Source organism: Trichosurus vulpecula, chromosome 8 (genome assembly GCF_011100635.1).
Source record: "Trichosurus vulpecula isolate mTriVul1 chromosome 8, mTriVul1.pri, whole genome shotgun sequence".
Lineage (NCBI taxonomy): Eukaryota > Metazoa > Chordata > Mammalia > Diprotodontia > Phalangeridae > Trichosurus > Trichosurus vulpecula.
The window spans coordinates 137270786-137296163 of NC_050580.1; the positions used below are offsets into that span (position 1 = coordinate 137270786).

At 35.6% G+C, this 25378-nt stretch overlaps 1 protein-coding gene across 3 annotated transcripts in view; it reads left to right on the forward strand.

The window, feature by feature from the left end:
• Window positions 1–25378, forward strand: part of LRRC28 (leucine rich repeat containing 28) — a 185714-nt gene that overhangs the window by 34686 nt on the left and 125650 nt on the right. For all 3 annotated transcript variants that reach the window (XM_036734583.1, XM_036734584.1, XM_036734585.1), the window contains exons 4-5: window positions 13939–13976; window positions 14619–14756. In XM_036734583.1, coding sequence (XP_036590478.1) covers window positions 13939–13976; window positions 14619–14756 — 176 coding nt within the window. The remainder of the gene's footprint in view (window positions 1–13938; window positions 13977–14618; window positions 14757–25378) is intronic.

The window sequence follows — 25378 nt, forward strand, 5'->3', positions numbered from 1 at the left end:
GGAGTGGGGAACCTGTAGCCTACACTTGTGGCCCTTTAGGTTTTTGTATGTGGCCCTTTGACTGAGGTACAGTTTTACAGAACAAGGATTTGTTTTGTGAAGTTTGGATTCAGTCAAAGGGCCTTACTTGAGGACCTAGAAGGCCACATAAGGCCTTAAGGCCGCAGGTTTCCCACATCTGTTTTAGAGTATCCACTCCATTTTTGTAACTTAATCTAAGTTGGGACCTTATTTTTGCCCCTCCAACCTACTCTACTCTTATTGATGTTTATGCCATTTCTTCTCTCCTTTTCCCTAAAACCAGCAGATGTTCTAGTTTCCATGCATTGAGAAGATTGGGACCATCCAATATGAATTCCCTCAGCTCTACCGCCATTCTTCAAAACTGCTCAGCCTCCTCATACCCCTTTCTTTTCCTCTTCTCTGGTTATGAAAGGAGATAAATGTACACTCCACTAGAGTACCCCTATCTCTATCCTTGATTCCATTTTCCTCTGACTCCTCCAGACCTAGCTCCGGCACGTCTCTCTCGTAAATCTTCAATCACTGGCTCTTTCTCATCTGCCTATAAATACGTTCAAGATTCTCAGTGTTCAAAAATGAAAAAAACCCTTCCTTTGACCTTACTAGCTCTTCTCTCTAACATTTCTATCTTGAACATTATTGCTGAATTTCTTGAAAATAATGTCTGTATCCAATGTTTCCAAATTCTCACTATTAATTTTTAACCCCTTTCTCACTGGCTTTTGTTCCTACATTGAATTAAAACTATTTTATGATTATGATTATAGATTTGAGCTTGAAGACACCTTAAATGTCATTTAATCCAAGAGTTCTCAACCTGGAATCTGTGAACCCTGCCTATTGTATATTTCAGGGATGTCTTTGAACTTGGATGGGAAAAAATTAATTTTTATTTTCAATAACTTTACTGATTTAGCATTTCCCTCAATTTTTTAAAAGCATTATTCTAAGGAAGGGTTCATAGTTTTCACCAGACTGCCAAAAAATTCTAGGATGCAAAAAAAGTTTAAGAACCCTTGATTTAATTTGACCCCTTCACTCTATCGATGATGTATTGAGAAGGCAAATGACTTGCCCATAGTCATACGGGCATACTCTAAGTAGCAGAGCTGGGATCAGATGGTAGGACCTTTGACAGCATCAAAGCCTTATCGCTCTACTGAGATTAAGTCTTGCATCACTGCCTGCTGAACATGTCCACATCTCAAACTCAACATTTCTTAAAAAAAAAAACCAAACCTAATTTCTTTACCCTGAAACTCATTCCTCCTAACATTCTGTTTTTATTAAGTGTGCCGCTATCTTTTCAGTAACACAGATTTGTAACCTTGGAGTCATCCTTGAATCTTTACTCTCAGCCTCCAAATCCATTCAGTTGCCACATCTTGTCAATTCTATCTCCACAGTATTTCTCATGTCAGTCACCTTCTCTCCACCTACATGATCACATATTAAAAAAACGAAAGAAAGGAAATAGGTGAGGAGAAAGTTTGGCTCACCCTGCTGTTCACTTTGTAGGTTTTGGAGCCTTTTCTCTTAGAAATAGGTGCCTGCTTTCATGGCCTTGCCTGGACTCTGAGAAACTTGCCCAGGGCCTCATTCCTCTACACAGGTAACCATTACGTCATAAGGGGCTTCATAGCAAAACAAAGAACAAAGGTGTCATTGAGTTTGTTCATGGCCTGATTTTCTGATTTAAATCTTAATCATCCTGATCTACTTTACAGACTCAGCGTTATAATATAGTTGTTAAAATTCACTTGAGACTTTTCAGTTCTTTGTGACTAGGGGTGTTATGCATCTTTAAGGCAGACTAAAAGCAATTACTGGGGGCTAGAATTAGCCCTAACTATAGTCATAGTGAGAAACATTTTAAATATTAGGCTAAGGACTTTATATTTTATCCTAGAGTTAATAGGGAACTCCTGAAGATGTTTTGGCAAGGAAATCATGGTTAGATCTGTTTTGGTAGCTCTCTGTAGAAAGGGTTATAGAGAGAAGCATGTAGACTTTTTAGGAGGCTAATACAATAGTGCAGTCAAGAAGTTACAAGGGCTAAAACTAGTTTAGTGAATTTGTGAATGGAAAGGAGGAGATGGTTTTGAGAGATGTTAACAGAAGTAGAATCAATGAGAGTTGGCAACTGTTTGAGAATGGAGGGCAAAGGAAGAGTCAAGGCTAACTCTAACATTGTGATCTTGGCACCTGGAAAGATGATGCAATAAAAGTAGAGAAATTTGGAGGAGAAGTCGGTTTGAGATGATGGTGCAATAATGAGTTCATTTAAAACATGTTGAATTTGAAATGCAGCTTTACCTGTTGAATTCTCTCCCATTCTTTAATCCTTTAATGTTCAACTCAGATATTCCCTTTTCCTTGAAGCCTTCCTTGATTCTATCTGGTCAGTGATGATTTCGTCTTAAATAACCCTCCCTCCACCAAAAAAAAAAAATCTGAAAAACAAACCAAAAAACACAACAGAAAAGTGCTAGACAATTGCTTAAGGCATTTAACATGCAATTTGGAAAATTATCTAGATTTGTGTTTTATCCTCCTACTAGGATATAAGGTCCTTGAAGGGAGTGACTATTTACATTTCACATTGACCTTGGGCAAGTCACTTAACTTGTCTTTGCCTCAGCTTCCTCTTCTGTAAATGAGGACTTGACTAACCAAATTTTAAGCTCCCTTACAACTCTATATCTGTGATCCAAGAAAGAACATTGAGGGCTGGAACTGTTTCACTTTTTTTTTTTAATCTTCAGAACCCAGCATAGTACATTAGTAATTGCTTAATAAATGTTTGTTAAAGAAGGTCAGGGACTGCCTGATCTAAATTTTGTATCTACCCTAGTGTTTAGCACAGGGCTTCACACACAGTGCGAACCTAATAAATGTTGAATGAATGAATGAATTTGAGGTATTGTGAAACAAAGTGGCATTTTCCCTGAAGTATTCTGTTTCCTATGTCAGTTGATCTGGTTGCTTTTTTATAGCCACAGTACTATAATATCTATAGCATTAACATTTAATTTTGTAGATTCCAACAAATTCAACAAACAACTGCAATACAAAATAGAATGTTATTTGCTGAATTAAATTGTTTGGGATCTACAGTATTGAACAACAAAATTTTATAATATTTTCTAAAATTACAATGCTGAGATTGAATAAATGTGACACTACCGTAAAGAATTCTAATAATTACAGTTTTTAAAACAAGTATAGCTATTCTTACGGACATGGAAGAAAACAACATAAAATAAGAAAGAAAAACTTATTAACAGTCTAATAATATTGTTTTAGTTGACTACAGGGATAAAATAATCCACTTATGTATCTTCCTGTTTGGGCATTTCCTGTTGATTACTTTCAGAAAACAGTTGTGATACCATTATTAATATGGAAGCTTTCCATTTCATTTTTTTCACTGATCTAAATGAGCTTCTTTCTTATTCTGTGCTAGATTTCCCATTGCCCTTTTGGCTCCAGAATTCTATATAAACTCTTTGTAGTTCATTGTGGGACCTTGAATTGCTCTTCCATGTGTGATCGAGGCAACCTAAAAATTTTTAACTGGCGTTTCTCCAGGGAAAGTTCATGACTTCGTAGTTCCAATTTCCTGGGCATCTCTAATCTCTGTCCCTGAAAAGATGGGAAAACTTCCTTAAATATGTTGCCCTTTCTACCACCTCAGCTGCTTTTCCTGTTGATTATCAGCTCCTATTGAAAACCCTGACCCAATCTCCTATAACTACTATGAAAATTAGCACCTTGTATATAGTCCCACCTCTAGTTTTTCAATCTGCTGTTGATGAATCAGGGGATGCTCGTTTCAGATTTGGATCAGTTAGTGCTTTTCAAATGTTTGGAAATTTTCTACTTCTATCTAATGTTTATCATGGTTCTTTTCTGTTGTCCAGCCCAACCTCAGGAATTCTTTGTTAGCTTTTAATTCAACTTCAAGTCTGTGCTAAGCTGATTTAGACTCTCATTGCATTCCTTCTAATTAGAGAGGCAGTATTGCCTAGTGTTTAGAGACCAACTTCAAGTCAGGAAGACTGAGATTTGTGACCCTGGACAAGCCAATTAATCTTTTGGTGCTTCTGGCAAATCTCTGAATATAGGTTGTAGAGGAGGTACCAGTCTGTGTGGGTAGAAGGAGTTTCTTCACTAGAAGATCCCTACATCAGTGAAATCACAGGACAGAGTTATGAAAAAAAATTCTGGAAACTTTTCTCTCTGTATTAATTTAATTGCTCACTTTCTTGTGTCTGTACGCGTGTGTATGCATATATATATATATATGTATATATATATATATATATATGTGTGTGTATGTGTGTGTGTGTGTATATGTTTATGTGTATACGCACACATATGGAGCTTCCTAACCTCAGACTTTTCTGTTTTCAAATTTTGTTTTATATGTTCTATTTGTGTTTTCATTTCTCCATTTTTATCTTTTGCAGATTGGCACACCCTTCTCTTTATTGGGCTAATCTTAAATATCTAAATATGTAGTCCATAGTGCCCAAATTATACCTTTTTAAAAAAATTATTTTTTTATTAAATATTTTCCAATTATATGTAAAAAAATTTTAACAATCATTTTTGAAACTTTTGAGTTCCAAATTCTCTCCCGCCTCCTTGAGAATGCAGGCAATTTGATTTCTTTTATACATGTGAGGTCATGTAAAACATATTGCCATATTAGCCATGTTGCAAAAGAAAACACATTAAAAATAAAGAAAGTTTAAAAAGCATGCTTCAATCTGCAGTCAGAGTTTATCAGTTCTCTCTCTGGAGGTGGATAGCGTTGTTCATCATGGGTCTTTTGAAATTGTCTTTAACCATTGTCTTAATCAGAGTAAATGAGTCTTTTACAATTGATCATTGTTACAATATCGTTGTCACTATGTACAGTGTTCTTCTGATTCTGCTCACTTTACTTTGCATGAGTTCATATAAATCTAACCAGGTTTTTCTAAAACAACCCTCCCCATCATTTCTTATAGCACCATAGTATCACAATCACATCACAATTGGTACCACAATTTGTTCAGCCATTTTCCAGTCCATGGAGATCCCCTCAATCTCCAATTCTTTGCTACCACAAAAAGAGCTGCTGTGAATACTTTTGTACAAATAGGTCCTTTTCCTTTTTCTTTGATGTCTTTGGGATACAGACCTAGTAGTGAGATTGCTGGGTCAAAGGTCATGCACAGTTTTATTGCCCTTTGGGCATAGTTCCAAATGTTTTTCAGAATGGTCTAACCAGTCCACAAGTCTACCAGTAGTGCATCTGTGTACCTGTTTTTCCACATTCCCTCCAGAATTTGTCATTTTTTTTAACGTGTTAGTCTGATAGGTGTGAGATGATATCTCAGAGTTGTTTTAATTTGCATTTCTTTAATCTTTAGCGATTTAGAGCATTTTAAAAATGTGAGTATTGATAGCTTTGATTTCTTCTGAAAATTGCCAGGTTACACATTTAATCAATCAATAAACATTTATTAAACACCTACTATGTGTCAGGCACTGTGGTAAGTGCTGGGGATACAAAGAGAGACAAAAGACAACCCTTGACCACAAGGAGCTTATATTCTAATGGGAAGACAAAATGCAAAGAAATATATACAAAGCAAACCATATACAGGAAATAATTAAAAGAGAGAAGGCATTAGAATTTGGAGAGGTTGGGATAGGCTTCCTGTAAAGGATGGGATTTTGGTTGGGACTTAGAGGAAGCCAGAGAAATCAGTTGGTAGAGTTGAGAAGAGATAGTATTCCAGCTATGGGGGACAATCAGAGAAAATGCCTGCAGCCAAGAGATGGAGTGTCCTGTTTATGGAACAACCAAGAGGCCAATGTCACGGGATGAGAGAGTATGGGGAAGGGGGAGGAGTAAGGTATAAGAAGAATGGAAAGGTAGAAGGGGGCTAAATTATGAAGGACTTTGAATGTTAGAGCATTTTGTATTTCGTCCTAGAGGCAATAGGGAGCTACTGGAGTTTATTGAATAGGGGAATGACATGGTCACACCTACATTTTACTTTGGTGGCTTAATGGAGGATGAATTGGAGTAGGGCTGGTTGAGGCAGGCAGACCCACTTGTTGTAGTAGTCCAGGAGTGAGGTGATGAGGGTCTGCACTAGAATGGCAGCAGTGTTAGAGAGAAGGGGAAGAATTCAAGAGATGTTGCAGGGGTGACATCAGCAGGCCCTGGCAACAGCTTGGATGTGGGGGAGTATAAGAGGTAGCAAGGAGTCAAGGATGACTCCTGTGTAGTGAGCCTGAGGGATTGGGAGGATATTGTTGCACTTTATAGTAATAGGTTAGCAGGAATAGGGGGGAAAGATGAGTTCTGTTTTGGATATGTTTAGTTTAAGATAGCTACTGGACATTTAGTTTGAGATATCTGAAAGGCAGTTGGAAATGTGAGATTATTTTCCTTTGTTTCTAGGGCTTCCATAAAATTCATTGTCTTGTCTGCTTTTTCACTGGGGTTTTTCAGGTTGTTTTCTGTCACTGTATAATATTTTATTCATTGTGTTTTCACATGAGTTTTTTTATTCGTTTTTCCTTATGATGAGTCTCACTGTTGGTTTATCTAAGGACTTCTACTTTTTAACTAAAAAAAGGGGGGGGGGTAAAGGCTTTCCTTTTTTCTGACCTTATTTTTAGAGAAGCAAAATGACATAATAGAGAGCTGGAAGATCTAGGTTCACGGCCCACGTGTATTAACTGCGTGACCTTGGACAACTAACTTAGTCTCTCAGTACCTGCGGTGACTTTCTAAGACAACACATTGCAGTAGAGGTGCTGATCTGCTTTGATAGAAGAAGTTTCTTATTGGAGTTCCCTACAATAATGAAATTACTTTAAAAAAAATCCTTGTGCTTTTTTTGATATTTATATTTAGTCCTTTTCCAGTCTTCTTGCTGCTTTCACCCATCTCTTCTAATCAGTCTATTGAGTAAAGCATTGGAGCTGTTTGTGCTACTCTCCTTTGCACTCTGTCTTATGCTTTCTTCTGTTTGTGCCATAAGGGCCATACAGCTTTCATGACTTTTTTGAGTTGGGAGTTGAGGAGGAAGGAGGGAAACAAGCATTTATTAAATACCTACTATGTGCCAGGCATTGTGCTAACTGCTTAACAAATATCTCATTTGATCCTTACAACAACCCTGTAAAGTAGTTGCCGTTATATTATCACCATTTTGTTGGCGAGGAAACTGAGGCAGTAACTTTCCCGTGGTCAAACAACTAGTAAGTGCTTGAGGCCAGATTTGAACTTTGGTCTTCCTACCTCCAGACCCAGCTCTCCGTCCACTGTGGCTCCTTGCTGGTGGAAACTCTAGGGAGAAAACACCATAACTGGTTTTGTGTTTTTCCTTTGTCACTTCTGCTTTTCAGGGCTACCCTTACATCCCCCATAAATGACCACTCTTTTGGTTGAACAAATTCATTGTCCTTTCCCTGTTGAGGGATGTAATGAGGAATTGGGAGGAGTGGGGGGACAGAGTAGAAGCTACCACAGCCAGAGCCTATCAGATTGTTCAGGCTGGTCTTGGGATGAACAATGGCAGATGGTTAGGGTGAGTGGGTTTTTCATATAGCTCAGCACTCTGCTGATATTTGAGAAGGCTTTACATTGTATGAAGACATTTCTCTTCTTGGTGCAATTTTTAATTACTACATATTTGGAGCATTTCATATTGTTTTGAAGTTCCAGGATGAGAGAGTTATTTTGAGACCTACTTTCTCTGGCATCTTGTTTGTCAGATCAGTGTTCTGTTTTTATAGGACTTTTAAAATTTCTTATTGGCCATGGTGTATACTGATGTTTGATTAAAAGAAGAGCTAAGTAACAACTCTTTCTCTGAAACATTGGAAATGTTTCTTCAGCTTATAATTCTCATTATCAAAAGTCTTAAAAAAGCATTTTCAAATGAGTGATCATAAATGGTCTAATATATTTAAAATGGAATTTTTATTTCATTTATTATGTAAGCTTTGTCTGTCTTAACTCATAGTTAATCAAGTGTTTATTAAACATTTACTATGAGCCAAATTGGGGATACAACAAAAGGCAAAATAACAGTACCAACCCTCTAGAGACATATATTGTGATAGTGGAGACAAAATGTAAATTACTAGGATATAAAAGAAATATGTAGAGCAGATGAAGATAATCTGAAAGGGCAAGGTATTAGCTTCTATGGGAATTGGGAAAGACCTTTTGCAGAAGGTAGGACTTGAGTTTTAAAAGAATTTAGGGAAATTAAGAGATAGAGATGAGGGAGCAGAGAATTTCAGGCATGGAAGATAACAAGTACAAAGGTACAGAGATAGGAGATAGATTGTTTTGTGCCATGAACTGCAAGTGGGCCAGCATAGCTGGAATGTAGAATGCATAGAGGGGAATAATGTGTAAGAAGACTAGAAAAGTAAGATGAGGCCATGTTACCATATGAACACAATTACAAAGCACTCTTCACTCAAATGAAGACAGATCTGAATAATTAGAGAAATATTCTTTATAGTCTAAGCAAATATAATAAAAATGACAATACCAACTAAATTTATTTACTCGTTTACTATATTATTAATTAATTTACTTATTCAGTGCCAATCAAATTACCAAAGAATTACTTTATAAAGCTAGAAAAAATTACAAAATTCATCTTGAGAAATGAAAGGTCAATAATGTATAGAGAATTAATGAAAAAGAATAAGAAGAAAGGGAGCCTAACAGTACCAAATCTCAAACTATACTACTAAACTATAGTTGCCAAAACAATTTGGTACTGAGTAAGAAAAAGAGAGATTACTCAGTTGAACAGATTAGCACACAATATAAAGAAGCAAATAAGCATAGTAACCTAGTGTTCAATAAATCTAAAGATCCCAGCTTTGGGAGCAAAAGCTCACTATTTGACAAAAACTCTTGGGAAAACTGGAAAGCAGTCTGGTAGAAACTAGGAGTAGACCAAAATCTCATACCATAAGTTCAAAATAGGTACTTTTAAAAGGGTGATATCATAAACTAATTATTGGAACATGGAAGAAATTACCTGTCAGATCTATGGGTAGGAGAAGAGTTCATGCCCAGACAAGAAATAGAGAGGTTCACGGGAGGTAAAATGGATAATTTTGATTACATAAAATTAAAAAATTTTTGCACAAATAAAACCAGTGCAGCTAAAATGAAAAGAAAAGCAGGAAACTGGGGAAAATTATTTGCAGCAAATTTCTTTGACAAAGGTCTCATTTCTAAAATGTGTAGGAAACTGAGTCAAATTTACGAGAATTAAAGCTATTTCCCAAATGATAAATGATCAAGGGATATAAAATAGGCAGTTTTCAGAAGAAAAAACCAAAGCTATCAATAGCCATATTTTAAAATGCTCTAAATCACTAATAATTAGAGAAATACAAATGAAAACAACTCTGAGTTACCACCTCATACCCATCAGATTGGTTAAGATAAAAAAAAAAGGAAACTGACAAATACTGGAGGAAATTTTGGAAAATAGTGAAAAACTAATGATCTATCTGTAGTGCTGTGACCTAGTTCAATCATTCTTGGAAGCAATCTGTAACTATACCCAAAAAGCTGTTAAATTATGTATACCCTTTGACCCACTGATACCTTTACTAGGTCTGTACCTCAAAGAGATCAAAAAATGAGGAAAAGGACCCATATGTATGAAAATATTTAAAGCAGCTCTTTTTGTGGTGGCAAAGAAATGGCACCTGATGGGATATCCATCAACTGGGGAATAGCTGAACAAGTTATGGTATATGAATGTGATGGAATATTATGGTGTTGTAAGAAATGATGAATGGGATGGTTTCAGAAGAACCTGGGAAGAACTGATACAAAGTGAAGTGAGCAGAACCAGGAGAACAATTATATAGTAATAACGGTATTATAAACATAACCAACTCTGAAAGACTTAGGAACTCTGATCAACACAGTGATTAGCCACAATTCCAGAGGACTTATGGTGAAATATGCTATCCGCCTCCATATAGAAAGCTGATGGACTGCTGGTGGACTGAGTGCAGATTGCAGTGCATTTTTTTCTCTTCATTTCTTTTTCTTGCCTTTTTTTAAACATAGCTAATGTGTAACTATATATATTTGTAGTGATTTTAGTTTTTCTTGCCTTCTCAGTGAGTGGGAGGAGGGAGAGGGAAGGAAAGAATTTGGAACTAAAAATATATAAGAAAACATTTAATTTATACTTGAAAATTTATAGTTGAGGTTTAAATGCCAAATAGGACTTTTTGATCCTAAAGGTGATGGGAGTCAACAGAGCTCCTTTAGCAGAGGGTTTATGTGTTCAGAACAACCCTTTAGGAAAATTGTCTTGGCAGCTTAGTAGAGGAGGATAGATTGGAGTGATAAGAGACTTAAGGCAGAGAGATCAACCAGAAGACTACTGTAATAGTCCAGGTAAGAGTTAACAGCCTAAGCAAGCATTGTGTGAGTGGAAAGAAGAGGACTATAAGACATGTAGTATCAAGGAATCCTTAAGAACTTAAGGTTCTCAAACCTTGAGAATACCAAGGATACTAGTCTAGGTGATTGGTAAGATGGTGATGCTTTCAATGGTAATAGGATAGTTTGGAAAAGGGGGAGAGGAGATAATGAGTTATGTTTATGACATGTTGAGTTTGTGATGCTTATGAGACATCCAGTTCAAGATATCGAAGAAGCAGTTAGAGATGCATGACTGTAACTCAGGAGAGAGAGTGTAGGCTAGATATATAGATATAAGAGTTCTCTGCACAGAAATGGTCATTGAAACCATGGGAGCTGATAAAATTCCTAAGTGTGATGGTATAGAGTGAAAGGAGAAAAGGGTCCAGGATAGATAGAGCCTTGGTGGTTACCCATGATTAGAGAATGTAACATGAACAAAGAGTGAGTAAAGGAGGCTGAGAAATGATCAGATAGGTAGTAGGAGAACCAGGAGTGTCTCCAAAAACAGAAGAACAAAGAATATCCATAAAGAGAAGAGCTAAGGTATCGCCTGTTGCACGGAGATCAAGAAGGCTTTGATTTGACAATGAACAGATCACTGGTAACTTGGGAGTGGGAAGTTTAAGTTGAATGATAAGTTAGGTAGGAAACCACATTGCAGACGGTTTAGAAATGAGTGAGAGAAAATGAAGTGGAGGCACCAGTTGTAATGATTTTCTTAAGTTTAGCAATGAAGGTGAGTAGAGATGGGAATTTTATGATCAAGTGAAGATTTTTTTTTTTGAGATGAGGGTGCTGTTATACTTAGGTATCGGGGAAAGAAGCCTTACATAAGGAGAAATTAGATAAGGAGATAAGCATTACATAAGGAGGAGGTGAGAGAGAATGGAGATGGTAGCAGGGCAATTTGCTTAGGAGTCCGAAAGGGATGAGATAAGAAAGGAAGATATGGAAATGAGGAAGAGGAGAGAAGAGGGCGCTCTCAATTTTTTTGGTCAAGTATGAGGAAGATCTTTGGCATTGAGGCTATGGGGAAGGGGCAGGGCTGTAGGATGTTTGAGGAAAGAAGTTTGGAACAGAACAGTCAGTGTGGAGAATGGGACAGCAAATCTGTTAGGGAGGACTAGAATATTTACCCAGCTGCAGAGAGAGACCCATGAAATCGTATAACATAAATCTGTACATTTCACAACTTCCTTCAGCTCTGTTTGATAGGATGCAAATAGGAGAAAAGTTCAAAGATTGGTGGGAGTAATCTAGGATAGGGGTGGTCAAGATGTGATCAGTGATAAAACAAGGAAATCTACGGTGGAGGATAGTATGGAGTTGAGTTGGTTAATCAAGATGTCCATCTAGGGAAGCAAGAATAGTGTAGTCAGTGTTGGGATGAATGCCTAGGAAAGAACGGAGAGGTAGAAGGAATGGATGACCTCCACATCATTAGAATGAAGAACAGGATTAGAGAGTTGTAAGACATAGGGAAGGTTGGAATGATAAAAAAAAATGAACAAGTAAAGGAATTATGGAGCTCATAAGTAGAGAAATTAAACCCTTGTGGGTGATGGCAAGGACATGTAACCTTCTCTGTTTGTAGCTGAAGTGGAATGGAGAAAATACGGACATTTTGAGATATGTGCTTTTAGACAGGCCTTGAGTAAACAAAATAGACACAAAAATAGCCAACAATTTTGCTGACTGCATAATCCTACTCTTTTGATCCCCATTTTTCAATGAAGTATCTTGGCTTTTGTGCTAATGAAACATTACTATACATGGGCATTTTACTTACTTGTGTTTAGTTTTTTGGCACAAAGAATGCCCAGTTTTACTTGATAAGAGGCAGGAAATCCTGCCTAGAATTAATGTTTGGAGTGTTATAAAAGGTGGAAAATGTTGAGCACACACCAAAGAAAGTACATGCTAGAAATATACATTTGTTTAAGTTATTTTGGAACTAGAAACTTGGCAGTCCAATATGATTTTATTAATTAACTGGACAATAGTTTCCTAAAAGTTCAGTTTTTCTTTCACTTAAATTGTTAGGTGTGACAGGCATTATTTGGGGAAAAAAAATTTGGAAAGAGGCAGTATTGCATAGTGAATATGGTTTGGGGCTTGCAGGTAAGACCTGGGCTCAAATTTTGCCACCAACACTCAACTGTGTTCTTCCACAGAATTCAATTTAGGCTGTGCTTCAAGCAGCACTGTGGGACTTAACACAAATTCCTGTCTGCATTTATGCTTATTAGTCCCCATATAGGCAATTTTCTCATTTATCCCCAAAGGAAACCAAGATTCTTTTAGTATTTGTGAAAGTAAAGAAGAAATTAAAGTAATACAATTAAACTGAAAATAGGTGTATTTTCTAGTAGCTGCTGAGAAGATATAAATTATTACAGATATGTTAAAAAAAGTAGAAACAAAATCATGTAAATGTTGACCATGTAGTTGACCAAAATCAGTTTGTTTTAAATCAATGCTGTAGATATTATATGTTAGATTAATTTATTTTATAATTATCAGTCATTAAATAGCCTTGCAAGAAAGGTTGCATGATGCTCAAATGATAGTAGTTGTGTTTATTCACCACCAGAGTGTGCTAAAGATACTTCCCTGTAAAATTGTTCCTTTGCTTAGAACTGCCTGGACTTGTCAACATATTTAAAATTTAGAAAATAAGGACTTAGTTCCTTGTTTATTACAGCTTATTTCAGAGAGAGAAAATTATATTCTAGAAGGGCTTAATATTTCTGAGGGTACTATAAATCAGACACAAAGTTCGCTATTTTTCCACTTTTGGTCCACAACATGCAACTGCTTAGACATACTGGACATCCATCCTTGCACAATATGTTCTGTGATTACTTTATGATTCCATTAAAAATTAAAAGTTATATATTAAATTTTTGTACTTAATTTTATGCACAGGTGTGTCCCTGAAAAATGTATATAAATCCAGTTTTTATAAACTGACCATTTTTTGTGACTAGGGAAACTAAACCATTTGGTGGATTCTGTTATAAAATGAAGACTCACTCCTCCTTTCCACCCAATTTATCCATTCTGTAAGTTCCTCATTTTTATGAAAGATCTTTGGTATACTCATAAATTAAACAGTTGCTATTACAGCAAATAATTGTTGTGTTTGTGAGTGATGTTTAATGTGATTAGCAGTAGCCACAAACCCACTAGGAAAAGTTGGGTTCTTGGTACCATAGTCTAAATGGAATGTGAAAATAAATTCAATGGTAAATTCCATGTTTTGTTGTAGTTGGTTATGGTCTGATAAGATTCATATAATAAGACTCCCGATCTCTGCCTATTTAATAAGCTTCTAAGTCAACATTTTGCCATTTGATGATCTAGCAAAATACTAGAGGGAACCAGCTATAACTTTGCTTTCTCTTTTTACCTAGGTACCTTCATTCAAATAATATAGTTGTTGTACCCGAAGGTGAGTTCCTTTGCAGTTTTGTAATACATACAAACTAGCATTGATTTTGCTTTGTAAAGTAGTTTTTGTTGTTATTTTCAGAAAAAAACTTATTGCAAAAAGCCCCTATAGCTTGCATACTGCAGTTCTTTTTTATGTGGACTAAGTTTATCACTTTTCTATTGAAATTTCAAATGCACATAAGTGCTGTGATTTTCCTAACTAACTACATGAGAAGAAAAAAGCTAAATAACACTTTTCTTATTAAATCCTGATCCTGAGTTCCAGCCTTTCCCTATGCCAATTATTACTTAATACTTTGGTTATATTTGATAGTTTTAACCTTAAAGCTTCCTCATTTGTTTTAGGCTTTTAGTTTATTCCAAATTAAATCCCAAGTACAAATAAAAGCAATATCTCAGAAAAATGACCTTTTGTATCTTCTTGTGTCTGAATTTTCACATTTCTGATTTTTGTTCCTTTTCAGGTTATTTTTTGAGTTTCTGACTGTTCACTTCTGTAATATTCTCTTAAACCTATGATTTTACTACCTCAACAATCAACTCAGATATGATATGGATATTAATATTAAAGTATTTTTTGATAGAATAATCTCTTTAAGGTCTGAACATGGGTAAAATTCATTTTTTTTTATCATTCAAGCCATTGGTTCCCTTGTAAAGCTCCAGTGTCTGGATCTGAGTGACAATGCCTTGGAAATTGTCTGCCCAGAAATTGGTCGTCTAAGGTCCTTACGTCACCTTCGATTAGCTAATAACCAACTAAAATTCTTACCTCCAGGTGAGTCACAATCTTAAAAATATTGTTTTAGACTCTTAGAAATTCATTTTTGTTTATGTGCTTACACACATACACAATTGTCTTTTTTATTTGAAGATAAAACTCCTAAGGGGAATACTAAGGAATATGGCTGACATGACCAGTAGCACTTTCTTTCCTGAAAACAGGTAGAAGTGGTTTGATATGTCTCTACAAGCAGTATTTGTGCAGTTTCATGTTTTATTTCTCTTCCATTTAGGTGCACTATTCTTTGAAAAACTTTGTGTAGGAAAAAGCTACCCCATTCATTCCTGACTTTCCATGTGGGTTGCTTTGCAAAAATTATTTATCGTGACTTTAATAAGATAGAAAAAATGGCATTTTCTTCCACTTAATATGTTGAGAAATTGATAAGTTAAAACGTGTACCCGCCACAAACATACATGTGCTTATTATATGTATGTGTATATGTAGGTACTTAATAAATGTTTGCTTAATTGTGTTGAGCTATTTGCTTATGTTGACCTAATCAAATTTATTTCAAAAACTTATGGTAAAAATTAAAATAAAAATATGTAGTTAATAGCAATGTTTACTGAGCATTTGATTAAGTCGTGATGCATCTGTATAAAGCACTAAAATCCGAAATTATTTGTAGAAGTATTTCTTTGTATTATTTTCAAACACCTTCAAAGATGATTCAAATGGATGACTATAACAGTTGTCCAGACATTTTAAGAAAATGGCTAGCCTTTGTCTAAACATACAAATCTTGTTATAACAGCTACAGTGTCATTTTAATAGTAAATCTCTTTTAAAGAATTAATTTCAAACCCCCAATTGATTGCCTATTAAAAAATCAATACAATAAATAAAAGTCTAGTACAAATAGGAATTTGCATAGTCCTTTGATATTTAGCTTGAAATTTAATCATGACTAAATTTTATCGTATCTAGTATCTAGGAATCCAGTAAAGTGAATTTATTTTTTAAAGATTATGGAAAAGTCAACATTTTAAATGTTTAAGGGAGATACTCATAACAATTAACATGAAATTTAACTAAGATAGCAAGTTATAGGATTAGAATATATGTAATACTGTTTTTAGACATTAGAGGTACACCTCTAAAATCTCTAACTTTTTATTACTAACAAATTCTTATTTAAATAAATTGGTGTTGCTTAAGACATTTTCCCCTGTCTTCTAAATGTACATCTGTACATCTCTACCCCCTACCCCTTTTTTCTCTTGTTTCCAAAAAGGGACATGCAGAATAGAATATATTATTTGATATTTCTGTACTAAACCATATTTTTGGAGGCTTTTATTCCTGTATGTTAAATTATTTCAACTATATTTTTCCTATAAAATGCTATTTTTAAAATAAAATATCAAAAAGTATACTGTATATTTTGGAAATTTTTTCTTTTGATTTATTCAACCACAGTGTTGGAATTTGAACTTCGGCTTTGTAAAGGATTCATGTTTACTTAGAATTTAAGCATATTTTGACACTAAGGTAAAAATAATAAGGTAGCTAGTCTTGTGAATAAGTCCTTTTAACACATTCTCAGCATGTTAGTCTTTTTTTTTCTCTTATTTTGTTGAGCAACCCTGAAATGACAATAGGATAACACTCTTTTAAATTATGCTTAGGTCCTCTTCTATTCTCAGCCTACATGCTCTTTCTTGGTGGTCTCATCAGCTGATATGGGATGAGTTTTCATCTCTGTGTAGGTGACTCCAAAATCAATCTGTCCATCCCTATTGTTCAGTCCTTTTTTGCCAAGACCTACTGAACATCTTTACCTCCATGTGCCATTGGTATCTCAAACTCAACATATCCAAAATGAAGCAGCCTCCTAAACCCATCTTTCCTCCAAACTAACCTATTTCTGTTGAGGATACCAAGATCTTCCAGTCATTCAGATTCATAAACCTGAAAGTCATCGTTCACTCTCTCCTCAACCCTCAGATCCAATCATTTGCCAAGTTTTGCCAATTTTACGTGTTCAACGTCTTTCACATTCATTCTCTTCTTGCCACTTACATGGCCATGACCCTTATATTTTGTCACCCCTTGTATTGTGTCTCCAAACTTTTTTGATTTCTCACTCATTGGCAAAAAATTGTTGAGCTTGCATCCATATGTATAAGTTTATTTATAAGTTGTATATGCATTGTGTTATACCAATACTCACATACATTATAAAACTTAGGCAAGAAAATAGGAATTTTATAAGGTTGAGATAAAGATAAAATAATATTTGATCCTAAAGTCTGTCAGGTAGCTTATTGCTTATTGGATAGGTTAGTGACTTGGTCAGACCTGTGTTTTAGGAAAATCACTTTTGCATCTCTGTCCTAATGAATTGAAAATCAGTGAGACTTGAAACAGGGTAATCAAATATGAGGCTATTGCAATAGTTCAGAAAGGAAGTAATAAGATCTTGAACTGAGGTGATGGCAGTATAAATAGAGAAAAGGCAACAGGAAGGAATGATATGGGGTAGGAACCAAGATTTGACAACTGATTATATATGTAGTGTGAGGAAAAGTGAGAAGTCATGGATGATACTGAGATTTTAAACCTTGGTGAATGGAAGGATGGTGATACTCTTGACAGTAATAGTACAGCTTGGAAGAAAGGCAAATTTTGTGGGAATGATAATATAATGAGATCTGTGATCTCTCACAACCCATCTATTTTCCTATAGTACTCTTACAGTTCCACCCAAAATGAAAATAACTCTTAATCACAGTCACTGCCCCAGAGTCATGTCAAGCTGAGAACCTGGGAGATTGAGAGCTTGCATAAGCAGAGAGGGGTTAGAGGAGATAAAAGTCAGTGTGCTTGTGTTGATGGCAAGCTCTACAATTGGCTACTGTGATAAAGGTTGGTTGTATTCCACCTTTCCACTTTTTTGATTAGTTAATCATATGACCCTTGGTGTCTGGCCATTGCTTCCCCAGGTCATGAATACTCTTCACACACTACTTTCTAGCTAACCTGGCTTACTAGCTCTTTTGCAACATAAGCACTCCATTCCCTATCTCTGTAAGCTTACACAGATAGTCACCTTTCTACCTCCTTTCCCTTCCCCCACCTAAATTCTACTTTATCTTCATGTCTTAGAGTCTCTAGCTTTTATAAAGCTTATTACCTCCTACAAGAAACCTTTCCTGAACTCTTCAGGTATTAGTGCTTTATCCCTGCTGAAATGACCTTGTATTTATTTATCTCCATAAATATTGTATCCCTTCAATAGAAAGTAAGCACCTTGAAATCAATAAATGTTTTGACTTTCCCCCACACCTAGCACTCTGCTTTCTATCATAGTAGGCTCTTAATAAATGCTTGTTCAATTGAATTATGTAATAAGATAAATGTATATTGAGATAACAGAATTTTAATCAGCTTTCTTAAATCATAGACTCAATAGAAAAAATTAATAGACAATATACTGTGCTCAACTGGGTTTTTTTATTTTTTAATGATTTGAAAGAAGAGATTTGGAGGAGGTGATATTAGTGATATTTTGAGTGTAAATGCCATCAGTTTACTTCATATAATTAGGCAGAGTAGATTTCCTGTGATAGATTGTTTCAAATGGAAGATGGAAGTTTTATATTGGATTTTGACCAAATCATCATGATGCATTTAAAACTAAGGGATAGTTCTAGGCAAAGAGATGACATATAAAAGAAGGCACAGTTACTGAGAATGAGAGAAGGAAATAAAAATGCTCAAATGGTATTTTATTTGACTAAAGTGAAAAAAACATTAATTTCAATTTGTTGTATATGACATTTTAAAAAAATGAAGTGACATGCTAAAGTCCAATTGTTACATAATTCATTTATAGATGGAAGAACCTTGCATTGGATAATAAAATTTCAATCTTCATATTTCAATTATCCTGTTTGTAATGTAGTGCTATATGACTTAACAGAGTGTTTTAAAATTAATTTCAAATTTCATTGCCAACCTACATATTTGCAGGCTGGTAGATAACTTTTTTCCACTCAGGTTTTGTCTTAGCTATATAATTAAATAAGGGCATAAATAATTAAGCTTAGAGAATATAAGTTTTTTTCATTGTTTGACATTACTTTGCATTTTGAATCACTTAAAAATTCAAAGATTTCTAATGTTGACATTCATAGGATATGGAAGGATTTAAAGATATCACATGGCTAGTTAGTGACTAAGTAATAGAATCACAGAACTTTTGAGACTGTTTAGTCCAACCGTCTCACTTTCCAAAGTAGGAAATTGAGATCCAGGGAGGTTGAGATGCCTCTTTGTATTGTTCTTTGTTCCATCTGATTATTCTATTTACTTAAATAAATTTTTTCTCTCTCTTACGTCTCTTCTTTCCATCTTTTTCTTTAATTGGATTTCTCTTAACTATCTTTTGTAATGTCTTGAGAGTCATAAAACTTAAGTTCTACTCTTTACACTGTTACTTCCTACCTCTATGACTGAGTCACTTAACTTCTCAAGACTCAGTTTTCTCACCAGTAAAATTGGGATAATAATCTTTGTATTATCTACCTCACAGACTATGAGTAGAATAAGTACTTTGTAAATGTCAAAGTGATATAGAAATGTGAGGTGACAATTATGTGACTTTATTGTTTCATTTCAACAAATGTTGTTGAGTTGTTTCAGTTGTGTCCAATTCTTTGTGACCCCATTTGGGGGTTTTCTTGGTTTCCTGGAGTGGTTTGTCATTTTTTTCTTCAGCTCATTTTACAAATGAGGAACATTTACAGATGAGGGAAATAGTGTTACATGACTTGCCCAGGGTCCCATAGCTAGTAAGTGTCTGAGGCCAGATTTAAATTCAGGACTTCAGGCCTGGCACTCTGTCCACTGTGCCACCTAGCTGCCCTTTCAGCAAACATTAAGGGAGCATTGTTGTCTTAGACAGTGCCTTAGCTATCTAGGAATACAGAGGCAAGGTCACCCAGGCAGTAGGGAGGAGATTAAACTAAATATTAGCTGAGATGTATACCCCAAAATAATGTTAAATGTATCATACCAAATCTCTGCATTTTACTTTTATGTCTCCATATTTGCCATTCTTTCAGATTTTAATCTCTATTACTAAGAGGGAATAGTAAAAGTACCTCACTAGTGAAGTGGGATTTATTTTAAAAATTGAAATTCTAATATTAAGAAATGAGGAAACAATATAGTAGTCTTGTTTTGTAAGTATTTGAAATTAGTATATATCAGTACCAAAGATGAAACACAAACCATAAATACACTAAACAAAGCAAACCAACTATTTAGTCAGTAGCATATGTTCTAGATCTCCCTGCTCTACAGTAGCCCTAGTAAAATGTCTATATTGAAAAGATGAACTTTTGCTCTGATGTGAAGCTTAGGTGTAGTAAAACTACTTGTAGTTTCCTTACAAGCAATCCATTCTCCTCTGTACCTCCTCTTCAACTCAGCCTCAGCTTATTGTTTGTCCTAGATATACATATTATTGGACAAGTTCTGTAGTGCATCCAGTCAGATGCACTTTGAAATCTGGGCAATTGTCATTCTTCATCCATCTGGTCTTCCCTGTGTGTATGTAAAGACCAAATTCCTTTGAGTGCTTAGAGATCTGCTTGACATGAGTGCGGTGCTTTGAAGCATGTTAGGATCAATGTAATGTCATCTGCATTCAAGAATGTCTAGAAGACCTCACTGATTTACTGACAATCACTCCTCAACCTAGACTCTCTGTTGGCTTTCCTCCATCTCGGTGGCAAATATTTTGGTGAGCATACATCTTCCTGCTTCATTCCTCATCTGATAGTTATTATCCAATTCTAGTTGAACAGTATTTTTTGGCGTTTCTGTTGTTTTTCTGAAGAACTAAAGATTAGCATTACATAGAGAGGAATATAAAGGAGTATGGTGAATGTGAACAGACTACAACACATACAGTGAAAAATTCCAAAGAATAGGAGTGGAAAACATCATCAAGTAATTGTATGACAGAAAGAAAAGATGGATCCTATGGCAAAAGTGAGGAATGACAGATAGATAGCCAGATTGCTCCACTGGTCCCTTTGATTTGTCAGGAGAAATTGAGGAACTCATACATCATGTTGGGTGGACCCTCACTGGTGAATTTTCAGAGGACATAGATAAGATTCTCGTAGGATAACTCAGCATAGATGATTCTTTTCAGTCTCTTTGGAAAGAAATTCCAAATCCATTTGAGTATATGTACCAAACAAAATTAGTTCTATTTGGGCTTACTACTATAACCTCTAGTCACTAGGGATCTAAATAATGTCAGACCCAAGAGACTGGTACCTATTTTATCTAAGATCCTCATACTGTGAACCTAGTGTGAGATGGAGATCCAATGTTTAATTGTATTATATTAATAGTATTCTCAGCATCCAAAGTAGGTGTTACTTCATGTTATAAAAGATTGTTTAACATCTAACACAGAAGTAAATTGGCACAATTAAATATTTCAGTGGATTTTGTAGGGACGATAGAGGACTTCTCAGCTGTTATTTTGTTACTGTAAAGAACTGAAAAACCTCCCTCCACTAATGCAGATCAACATCTTCTCTGGAACTTATAATCTTGCAGAGTTGCCTGGGACTCAGAGGTTAATGACTTTCCCAGGGTCATTTAGTCAACATGTGTCAGAGGCATGATTTGAATCAGTTTTTCTAATTCTGATGCTAACTGTGCCTTCCTTTCTGTGGATATCTATGTTTAATGTAGTCCAAAATGACTATGTATTTGAAGAATATAGAGCATTATAGTTTAGTTTTACTTGAATGTTTCTTAGCATGGCAGTGTTTGAGGACTGTGTCAGTAGAGCACCTGCTTTGAAAGGTTTCCTGAGCCAGAGAAGCTGGATCCATTCTGTGTGTATATTACTTGAGTGAGGCCAGGGTCTCCCAGTGCATCATGGGCCATCTCCAGTCCTGGTGAATATCTGGCCACTGGACCCAGATGGCTCTGGAGGAGAAAGTGAGGCTGGTGACCTTGCACAGCCCTCCCTCACTCAAATTAAAGTCAACTGCAAGTCATGTCATCATTTCCCTGATGTCATGGTCCTCTTCCAGAATGAAGGACAAACACAGTATTACTAGGATTGGTACTATGTTGGGAAATACTTATCATTGGAACTGATGCAAACCATAGTTCCCCTATCTTAGCAGGTGGTCTTTGTGTGCTACTGTGGCTAGAAAAATGAATCATGTGCTAATAAATCCTTTGGTGATGATCCTCTCTGAATTTGGTGAGGCTCCTCTTCAGATGACAGCCTGTTACTGAGTCTGAACTCAAAGTCTTTAGAACTCTGTAGGACCTTCTGGAGCTTTTAATGCACTGGTCAGATCTCAGGGTCCTTTAATGAAATGTTGTAGTAAGACTTCAGTAATGATTTTTGAAAATTCTGCAATTAGTAATGTTTTTTTTTTCTTTTAAGATGCCAACTGTCATATGCTTTTAGCTTTTGAGTTACTCTGAAAAAGAATTACTCTAAATATGAACCACTGAGATTTTCTAAAACCTTTTGCTAGGTTACTTTTCTCTTTACCCTATGCTTTTCATTAGGCAGGAGGACATTTCCAAGGCTCTTTTAGATGGAAGAGTTTTTACGTTGAGTCTAAATTGATTAAATTATTTTTTAAAATATAATTTTAAAAAATTAACAAAATCATTTTTCTTTTTTCTTTTGTCTGTTTTCCTTATCTCATTTTTCCTTTGTTACAAAACCATTGTAACAAATAAACACAGTCAATAAAAACTGATTCTCACATTGGCCATGTCTAAAAAATGTGTTTCATTCTATGCCCTGAGTCCATCAACTTTCTGTTTTGTCATGGATTCTAGGGAATTGTGATTGACCTTTTGGGTAGTTATTGGGTTGATCACGTTTCCTAAGATCGATAAATAGATAAAGTGTTAAGCACTCACTACGTTCCACACAGTCTCTAATCTCCAGAGCCTTAGATTTTAATAGGGCAAACCAAGACATAAAGGGGAGCTGGAATGAGGAGGAGTTGGGGAAGGGGGAAGTAGGAAGCAGTAGGTGATAAGGAAAGGAGAGTAAGCAAGGGAACAAGGGAGCAAGGCAGCCATTGTGGAGGTAGAGCAATTGGAGTGTAAGTTGAAAGTCAAGTAAGCAGCATAACTGGGCCTTCTCAAGATATGCGGATTTTGGGCAAGGACTCACCAATCTGTACGTAGGCCTCAGGGTACAATTAGAAGGTTGTTATTTTATAAATCACTCTCTTGGTTCTTCTCACACCTCTCTGTATAATTTTTTATGTTTGCCCAGGTTTTCTCTAAAGCCATTTCCTTCATCATTTCTTATAACATAATAGTATTCCATTAAATTCTTATACCATAGTTTGTTCAGCCTTTCTCCACTTTATCAATACACCCTTAGTTTCTAGTTCTTTGCTACCACAAAATGACTGCTATGAATATTCTTGTTTATATGGGTCCTTTTTCCTTTTTATTTGATCTCTTTTGGGAATAAGCCTAGTAGAGGTATTGCTAGGTCAAATGGTGTGGACAGTTGACTGACTTTGGGGGCATAGTTCCCAATTACTTTCCTGAGTGGTTGAACTGTACATTAGTATGTCTGATTTCCTATAATCTTTTCATCATTTGTCATTTTCCTTTTTGGTCCTCTTTGCCAATCTAATAGGTATGAGGTGGAACCTTAGAGTTGACTTAATTTGTATTTCTTCAATGTTCCCAACTTCTGGGTCATATGAAAAACAAGATGGAGGACTAGACATTTTCTCCTATTACCATGACCTGTTAAAACTCTCCAAAAAATAAGAATCATGCACAAGAAATAATAGAATTACATTTCTCTTCATGATCTAAGACAGTGGTGTCAAACTTACATAGAAATGAGGGCCACTAAATCATACATAAGGATCCTCATGGGCATATATTGACTTAAAAACACCACATAGTGACATTATCTGTGTTTTATTATATTTTTATTGATTTTGTTAAATATTTGCCAATTACAGTTGACTCTGATTCAGGTTGAACTTGAGAGAGTTCTGTGGGCCCATGGACTGTGTTTGACATTTTTGATTTAAGACACCAAAGAACTACATTGACATAAGAAATCCATGAACTACCAGCATAAAAAGCTACTCCCTTATCTCTTACTTATTCAACACTCCCTCCCTCATTAGCTATTATGCTTTGGTAGAGGTGCATAACCAATCCTAGAAGCTCTGCTCCCTACTCCTATCCTGTGCTGCACAGGTGGAGATACAAAAAATGTGGAAAGCTTTCTCTGTCTGTGAGCATAGTATACCAGCAGACTTCAATCAACATGAGAATTAAAGTGCATAGGGAGTTTTATCAGACCTAAAGGAAAGGGGACTTACATCCAGCTAAGGCTAGTTCTGTTACCCTAGAAGTCATATGGGACAGACTGAGGTCAATGAAATGTGAATTCTCCATTGTGGGAAGAATCTCATAATGTTTTGAAGTTCAGCCCATAAGAAAACTGCTTTCAAAGGGAAGTAGTCAGAAGGTGAACAAGAAGGGAATATGAGGGGAAAAAGACTAAAATTACTGAAAAATCTCAGGAGGAAGGAATCTTAATAACAAACTTTGAGCACAAGGTGATAAACCTAGAGGGAAGATATTAAGGAGAAGGGAATTTGCTCACCAGATCATCTAAAGGACTTCAAATATCTCTAACAAAAGAGACAAAGGAAAAAGAATCAATATTTGATAAGGCAGAAGATCCTGTGGATTTCCAAGAGAGCATGGCATGTCCCCTAATGGTTCAAGAGAGAAATAAGAATTGAGAAAACAGAATTTATGACCTGCATGGCAGAAATAATTGGCAGAATTTAAAAAAATTTTTTTGAATCCTTGGTGGCAAATCTTACCAAAGTAACAAAAGAGAGAACAATGGATTGGGAATGCAAATTCACTGAAGTGAAAGACAGTTTCGAAGAAAAGAAGCAAAAAGCAATGATGTTAAAAGAAATCATGATTTCTATGCAAGCAAAACATAATGGTCTCAAAAATGTGATACATTGGGACAACTTTAGGTCTCCCAAAACAGTATAACTCAAAAAAATCAAAATATTATGATGCAAGAAATAATGTAAGAAAACTGCCCAGAACTTCTGAACACAAAAAACAAAGTGCCGATCAAAAGAATCCACAGATCACCACCAGAAACTGCCCTGTGGTTTGAAGTCCAAAAGACATGGTGATCAAATTTTATAATTTCAGTGACAAAAGACAGATTCTGAAAGCAACCAGGAGAAAGAATTTCAGATATTAAGGAAAGGAAATTCAAATAGCACAAGACTGTTCTGAACCCACCAGAAACTGCAAGAAAGAATAGAATAATGCATTTTCAAAAGCAAAATAGCCTCAGGATTTAGCCCCTGGTGACATAGCCCTCTTCGATGAAAAAAAAGACTGGCTTTTAATAAAAAGAGATATTTGAAGCATTCCTACAAAGAAAACCAGACATGAACATATTATTTACTTTGTAAGCTCTCTAAATGATGGAAATACAAGAAAGCAGAAAATCCAAGGAAGGCATAAATGTAATAAATTACCTGGGAAGAGAGGTGGGAAACTATCAAGAAAAAGACATCTAT